Genomic DNA, 7,879 nt, shown 5'->3' on the forward strand with positions numbered 1-7,879 from the left:
TCAGGTGGATCTGAATGCCTGTGAGCCACCACAGCTAAATGTCAGGACCAGTAGTGGGGGCAGAAGAGATGGTACTGGATAGACTGTCCTTTAGGCCAGGGAACCAGGGAAGAAGGCACTGTGAAGGGTAAGGAGGCCTGGCTGGCAATGGCCTGGCAATCAAAATGCTTGGCAGGATCCCAACTCTGCACTGTTGGGATCCAGTAAGGTAAGAAATGGAGTGCTTGGAAAGCTACCAAGAGCACCATGAATGTTTGGACTTATTACTTATTCAGAGGCCGCTTGTGTTTTTCCTTCCTTTGGGAGGGGGGCCGAGTTGTAGGATGGATCCCAGGACAGTGCAGGCTTTAGAACTGTGCTGACTCCGTTTGATCCTGGCTCTTTAGCTCTGGGAACCTGGACCAAGCTCTGTAACCTCCCTGGTGAAGAACGGCTTTCCCCTACACATGCCTGGGAGTGTCACCTCACCCTTCCTTCTCCTTTGCTCACTGTTCCAACTGACCTTTTCACTACCTTCTCTCAACACACAAAATGTGGGTCTTTGCACTCGGTGTCCCTGGGTATATGCAACTTCACGTATCTGCCCAAAAGACACCAATCAATGTGTTGTTTTCGGACTATCCTATTCCAAATGGTAACCCCTGCCCTTGATTTTTCTCTGGAACATGCATCCCCATCCAACACACAAAATATGGTTTATCACCTGTCTCCACCCATTAAAATTTAAACCCATGAGGACAGGGATTTTGTTTTGTTTTTCAAATCCTCACCCGAGGAAGATGTGTTTTCTTTGTTGATTTTAGAGAAAGTATGGTGGCAGGGGCTTGGGGGCGGGGGTAGTGAGAGGAGAGAGAGAAATATCAATATGAGAAACGATCAGTTGCCTCTCACACTGACCAGAGCTTTTTTTTTTTAATTTAAAAATTTTTAAATATCATTTGTTTTTAGGGATTTTGTCTTTTATGCACTTCCATTTTCCCCTTGCCTAGCAGTGCCCTGCAGGCTCACCTGGAGGAAAAGGATCCAACCTCTGCATAAAATCCTAAAGTGTGCCCGGCACAGTAGGTTCCTAGAGCTGCTGTAACAAATTACATGAACTTGGTGGCTTAAAACAGTAACGTATTCTCAGTCCTGGAGGCCAAAAGCCCCAAATCAAGGTGTCAGCTCTCAGGGAGAACCCTTCTTTGCCTCTCCCAGCTTTGGTGGTTGCAGGCTGCATAACTCCAGTCTCTGCCTGTCTTCACGTGGCCTTCTCCTTGTGTCTGTGTGTCTTACAATGGCATGTGTCAGAGGACTGAGGGGCCACCTGGCTAGTCTAGGACGATCTTATCTTGAGAGCCTTAACTTACAAATGTGAAGACCTTTTTCTAAATGTCACATTGCCAGGATCCAGGGGTTAGGATGTGGAATATCTTTTTGGGGACCAGCATTCAACCCACTATAGTATTCAATAGTAATTATCACATGAATGGGTTTCCAGTGGGAAGAATCAGAAGACCTGGCCAGAGAAGACAGTAGAAAAATGTAGTCATTTGGAGCCAACTCTTGCTTTTTGTATAACTATGTGAGCTTGATTGAGTCACTTAACTCCCTGAGTCTGTTTCCTCATCAATAAAATGGGGTAACTACTGCTAAACCTGAGCTGTAAGGTTAAGCAATGTACATGGATTCCTCTTAGCACAGTTCCTGGCAGTAGGAGGTGTTCTGTGGCACTTCCACTAACTTGCATGCTCAGAGGATTCTTGTGAGGTGCAAATAAGATATTGAAAGTGAAAATGCCCTATAGACTGTATGGTACTTTATGAATAAAGGGATTAAATAATTCAATTTAAACACTAATAACTGCCCAGCCAGTATGGCTCAGTGGTTGAGCATTCACCTATGAACCAGGAGGTAACAGTTTGATTCCCTGGTCAGAGCACATGCCTGGATTGCAGGTTCAATCCCCAGTGGATCTCTCATCATTGATGTTTCTATAGCTCCCTTCCTTTCCCTTCCTCTCTGGTATCAATAAAAACATATATATTTTTTTAAAAAATAATAGACTTAAAAAAACCCCAAACACACCAATAACTGATGCATCGCGACACATGGGAAATTACCTATTGTTGCCCTCATCCACAAACGCTCCCCAACAATAATGAGAGGACAAATCTGGCTCCAAAGAAGATCCTTTACTGAGACCTACGGAAAACATTCCAGTCCTTGACTCAAATAAACTTCAACTCGGTTGACAGGCTGACGACTGAGCTGGGTAAAAGCTCCACCGTGGCAAAATCACTCCCCACCGACGACATCAAAATAAGTTCATGACTAATGCGAGTGTGAATGTCCTCAGGGTCTCTGTCCCATCTTCTTCAGAGTTCGATTGAGCTAGAAGAGAAAAAGGAGAGATAAGCCTTGTCCTACGGCGTGTGTGATCACCAGGTCAAAGGCTTCCAGGCCGGCCCTCTGAAGTCAGGGAGGGGGAAGATGATGTGAGTGTGGGCAGCTACTCTGTGGAAAGGCCCAGAGAGGTCTTCCACCGGACACTCACGGGACCTCTCACAATTCTTTCACACTGTTCTTCTCCTTGCCCTTCACACTCAACAGACACACCCCTTCCCTACACTGTTCTGCCCATTTTATACACAGGAAAGCGATTCGGTGGCTAGACTTGCCAGGGCTGTATGACTACCCTGCAGGAGCCTGGTGGCATGGACCACAGCAGAGCAGTGACCTCTGCTGGTGACTCAAAGCACCAGGACAAAAAGAGACCCAATACCCTAGTCGTGTTTGGCCTGACCCACAAGACCTCTCCTTGGGCAAGACATGGAATGCACCAAGTCTGTCAAAACAGAGCTGCTCCCTGTCCTCTGCCTGCGGAGCTGGCCAGACCTGTCTAAGTTGCAAAATAACTGCCAAATGGGGAGGGAGGGTGAGAGCAGGCAGTGAATCCACCCATATTAGGAAACACTACGGAGGGAGGCAGGGCTGCTGGCCACCCGCAGAGGGAGATCTTGGACAGAGATGCTCCAGAGAAGGCTGACACAGCAACTCCTACAGGCCCAACCCACTCCCCAAACCCTAAGCAGCTAGCCAGTCTAGCTCAGAAACTTCAAGGGTCAGTTTGGGGCTTTCTTGAAAATAAAAAAGAAAAAGATTAAAACTCCCACCTAGTTCCTAACTTCTGTCCCCAGCCCAGACACCTCTCTCAGATCTCTCACCTCCTCAAATTTATGAATCTGCCGGATGAAAAAATCCCCATAGCGTCTGGCAACTTTGGTGTCTGCAATGTGGATCATGTCCTGTGGGAAAAGCAAAGGCAGATCAAAGCGGTGCGGTAGAGCCACTTACATACTTGCAGATAATCACAATGCTAATTGCTAGATAAACCCAGAAAGTGCTTTTCCCGTTAATAGCAGCTCTTTGTAGATGACCGATTTTTATTTTCTTCTTGCTAACTCATTATTTTTATTTTGTAGTCTTCTTCAATGAACACGAATCTTTTGGCAATTAAAAACATTTAAAACAGCATTTCATCCTCATACATGGGTTGCAAATTAGCCAAGATTTTACATTTTGTTCTTAAGCTCAAAATATTTTGTCGAACACCACTTTCCCTGTAAGTTCCTACATAATCCAAGTTAAGACCCAAGAACCTTCTGAATCTTTGACAGGATTTTTTTAAGTCAGGGATGAGAAAAAGTACCCCCACCCCCCCGCCCCAAAAGCAGCATTTTGCCAAAGACAAACCTGAAGCAGGAAGAGAAACAATAAAAACAAAACATGCAGTTAAAACCTTTTCCATTTGGGACTGACTCATATTATAGTTAATTTAACCTAAATCTCATAGCAAAATTTATTAATTATAACCAAGTTGCTAATTCTTGGGAGAAGTGTTTTATTGAAGACTACCCAGATATTTGGGACTAGTTCATCGGGTCACTAAGATATTACACAGGTATGCAGCAGGTTACTGATATTACCAAAGAATGTGTATATGAAAGCCATTGGGAATAAACTGAAAAAGAATTTTAGGTAGTTGATGTGATACCACACAGGACCAACAATTTTGTTTGATGATTTTTAAAAGCAGGATTTAAAACACATTGAAACAATAACAACAACAACAAAAGAAGAAGAAAACACATTGAAAAACTTTCCACTGCTGATGTGTTTCTTCTTCTGGTGAGTCTGTTCATGTCAAGGACAGCTAAATTCTGACAAACACCAAGTCTTCCAAAAGCCATAAACTCTAAATGAGAGGATTATGTTTAACAAGATGAGCTTTCAAAAACAAACTACCCAGTCCAGCTGGTGTGGCTCAGTGGATGAGCGTCGACCTATGAACCAGGAGGTCACAGGCTGGATCTTACAGGAGGCAGCTGATCGATGATTCTCTCTCATCACTGATGTTTCTCTCTCTCTCTCCCTCTTCCTTCTACTCTGAAATCAATAAAAATATTTAAAAAAACAAAACACTCTCTACCCAAACTGACCTGGCAACCAGGTATATACAAAGAGAATATGTTCACACAAAAAACGTGTTTGCAAATATTCGTAACAGTGTTATCCACAATAGACAAAAAGTGAAAACTCAATTATTCATCAAATAATCAACAAAATGTGATTCAGCCATAAAAGGAATAAAGTACTGATCCATGCTACAACCTGGACGAAACTTAAAAATATGCTCAATGAAAGAAGCCAAACACAAAAGATCACATGTTTTGTGATTCCATTTATATGAAATCTTAGGAAGAGACAAATCCAGAGACAGACGCAGATTCCTGGTTTGCCAGAGATTAGGTGAACGGGGAATGACTGCAGGGAGTTTCTTTTTGGAGGTAATGGAAATAGTGCGGAATTAGCGATGATGGTTACACAACATTGTGAATATGTTAACAGTCATCTAAAACACTGTCAAAAAATTAATGATGTTTAGATCAACACACTTTCTTGAAACACCTAAAAATGCAGAATAAATTAAATCTCCTTAAAACATCACAGAGTTGAAAAAAGAATGAAGAACTATTCCGTAAGCAAAGCATAGAAGTCCCATCTGTGCGGAGGGCATTTGCTAACCCTAGAAAATTTGGACAGAGATAAACCAAGGCCAGGGCCAGCCTAACAGAAGACCCTCCTTCTAATGCTGGGATCCTAAAAGGCTGCATCCTCAAGCTAAACATAAACCAGAAGGGACCCGCCATCCCACTCCTGACACCAAGCAATGCTCTCCAAGGGTGGAGAGGTGAATAAAGAAAGAAAGAAGACCCATCCCTGAGACATCAGAAACACAGGTGATTCTTCTGATAATCTGCAGCCTAAGCTTGCCGCCGGGTTGATCCAGGGAACCACAGTCTTGTAAGCTCAGTCTATGTTGGTCCCAGACCAGTGGTCGGCAAACTGTGGCCTCTTGAGTGTGGCTCTTCCACAAAATACCACGTGCGGGCGCGCACGTACAGTGCGATTGAAACTTTGGGGCCACACTCAAGGGGCCAAAGAGCCGCAGTTTGCCGACCACTGTCCCAGACCAATAACATCTCTAGGCAAGTTTAAGAGGAAAAAACAAATAAGCTCTAGAGAAATGAATATTCACCCTAGCCTTCAAAGAATGTCAACAAATAGTTTTTCAAGGTCAAATGAACCCTCTGTAGTAAAAAATACTCAAGCACATAAGGACATACTGCACCATGAGCAAGAAAGAACTAGAGAAAGCAAGAAATAGAGCTGAAGAGATTAATTAGGGATAGAATGATCAGTCAAAACAAAGTTATCCATAATAAAGAAAACAAGAAGATGGAAGAAGGGTTTAAGAGACATGGAGAACAGAGTGAGGTCTACACACATAGACAAAAAAAAAAAGAGAGAGAAAGAAAGAGCAAAAGACAAAAAAAGAAAAGGAAAATAAGAACATTTTCTTAACTTGTGAGTGTATACATACGGGGGAAGTAAAGGGGGAAGTGATATTTTATAGAAAAAACAATTCTAGGAATCTAGCATATTTTAAGTCTGGGGAAAAAACTCAAGCAAATAAAACAATTTACTTCTTTAAAAAACCTCACTAGTGCCAGAACCGGTTTGGCTCAGTGGATAGAGCATCGGCCTGCGGACTCAAGGGTCCCGGGTTCGATTCCGGTCAAGGGCATGTACCTTGGTTGCGGGCACATCCCCAGTGGGGGGCGTGCAGGAGGCAGCTGATCAATGTTTCTCTCTCATTGATGTTTCTGGCTTTCTATCCCTCTCCCTTCCTCTCTGTAAAAAATCAATAAAATATATTTTAAAAAAAAAACAAAAAAAAAAACCTCACTAGGACATTAAAATGTCCAACTTGAACTTAAAATCCCAATAGGGAAAACCAATACTGTTCTTCAACCCTCCTCTCCTCCAGAGAGGAAACCACCGCAATACTGCTTGTGCATACACAAGCATAAGGAAGGCTTAAAAACCCAAAACCAAAAACCTAAATGGACCATTGACAGCTACCCCAAAAAGCTTTATGTGCACTTTTTGCAATAGCCAAAACCACCCAAATATCCATTAGCAGCAAGAATGAAAAAAAAAAAGGCAGTCAAAAATTAAGGTAGATATTGAATAGAGCGATGAACATGAATGAACTTTTGCTACACACAACACTGGATGTGATTCTCTCAAATGTAACGTTGAACAAAAGAGGCTAGACACAAAAAGAGCACATACTGGCCCTAGCCCATTTGGCTCAGTGGATAGAACGTTGGCCAGTGGACTGAAGGGTCCCAGGTTCAGTTCTGGCAAGGGCACACAAGGGCACATACCTCGGATGCAGGCTCAATCCCTCGCCCTGCAATCCCTGGTGGGGTGTGTACGAGAGGCAACCAATCAATGTGTCTCTCTCATATGGCTGTTTCTCTCTGTCTATCCTCCTCCCTTCCACTCTCTCTAAAAACCAATGGGAAAATATCCTCTAGTGAGGATTTACAACAACAAAAAGAGCACATACACTGTAATCTATCTATCCATATAAAACCCTAATATGCAGATAGACTGAACAGAGGACCAACCAAACAACCAGTCGCTATGACGTGCGCTGACCACCAGGAGGCATGCACGGAACATAGCAAGCATCGGCAGCAGGTGGCAGAGCGCAGAACATGGCGGGTGTCGGCCGCAGCGGGATGGAGCAGGTCAGCGGGGGCACCAGATGAAGGCGGGGCGCTGGTCACCGTCATCGGGGAGAGCCTCTGGTGGTTACTGAAAATTCTTTGCTCCTGCAATACCGCCTGGTGCTCACACCCGCTACCAGCGCCACCACTCGCACCCGCTGTCAGTGCCCGGCGCTGGCTCCAATCACAAGGCACCGCCAGCAGGTGTGAGCCGTGGCTGCCAGCCCTGATCGCCCCTGAGGGCTTCTCTCCCTCCCCCTGCTCCTGAGGGGCGGGGGCGATCGGGGCCAGCAGCCGCCACTCGCACCCACTGCCGGCGCTGGCCCCAATTGCTCCACGCCATCAGCGGGTGTGAACGGGGCCAGCGCTGTCAGCACATGGGAGCAGTGGCGGCGGGAGCAGAGCTGCCAGCAGACAGAGGACCGGGAGCCACGGTGGGAAGGGCTGGATAGGGGTGGGGAGGATGGGCGGAGACCCACCCCTGTGTCCACCGCAGCCCCTTGGCCCACAGTTCCTTTCAAGGTGCACGAATTCATGCACTGGGCCCCTAGTTCCATTATAAGAAGTTCAGGCTCCCTCAGCCTGAAATGCTCTTCAATCAAATATTTGCTTGGCTAATTTCCTCACCTCCTTCAAGTCTTAACTTCAATTTCACTTTCTCTACAAAGCTTATCCTGAGCACCTTATTTAATACTACAACTGTGCCTTCTTCTTCTTTTTTTTTTTTAAGAATTTACCCCCCCCCCCCTTTTTTT

The 7,879-nt window shown here is 44.9% G+C and overlaps 1 protein-coding gene across 1 annotated transcript in view; it reads right to left on the reverse strand.

Moving 5' to 3' along the window:
- Positions 1–2,155: 2,155 nt before the first annotated feature.
- EIF3L (eukaryotic translation initiation factor 3, subunit L) overlaps positions 2,156–7,879 on the reverse strand; it is a 28,069-nt gene continuing 22,345 nt past the window's right edge. Inside the window, exons 12-13 of the mRNA XM_005883215.2 lie at positions 3,207–3,287; positions 2,156–2,373 (exon numbers count right to left, since the gene is read on the reverse strand). Coding sequence (XP_005883277.1) covers positions 2,335–2,373; positions 3,207–3,287 — 120 coding nt within the window. The 3' untranslated portion in view covers positions 2,156–2,334. The remainder of the gene's footprint in view (positions 2,374–3,206; positions 3,288–7,879) is intronic.

Source organism: Myotis brandtii, unplaced genomic scaffold (genome assembly GCF_000412655.1).
Source record: "Myotis brandtii unplaced genomic scaffold, ASM41265v1 scaffold78, whole genome shotgun sequence".
Lineage (NCBI taxonomy): Eukaryota > Metazoa > Chordata > Mammalia > Chiroptera > Vespertilionidae > Myotis > Myotis brandtii.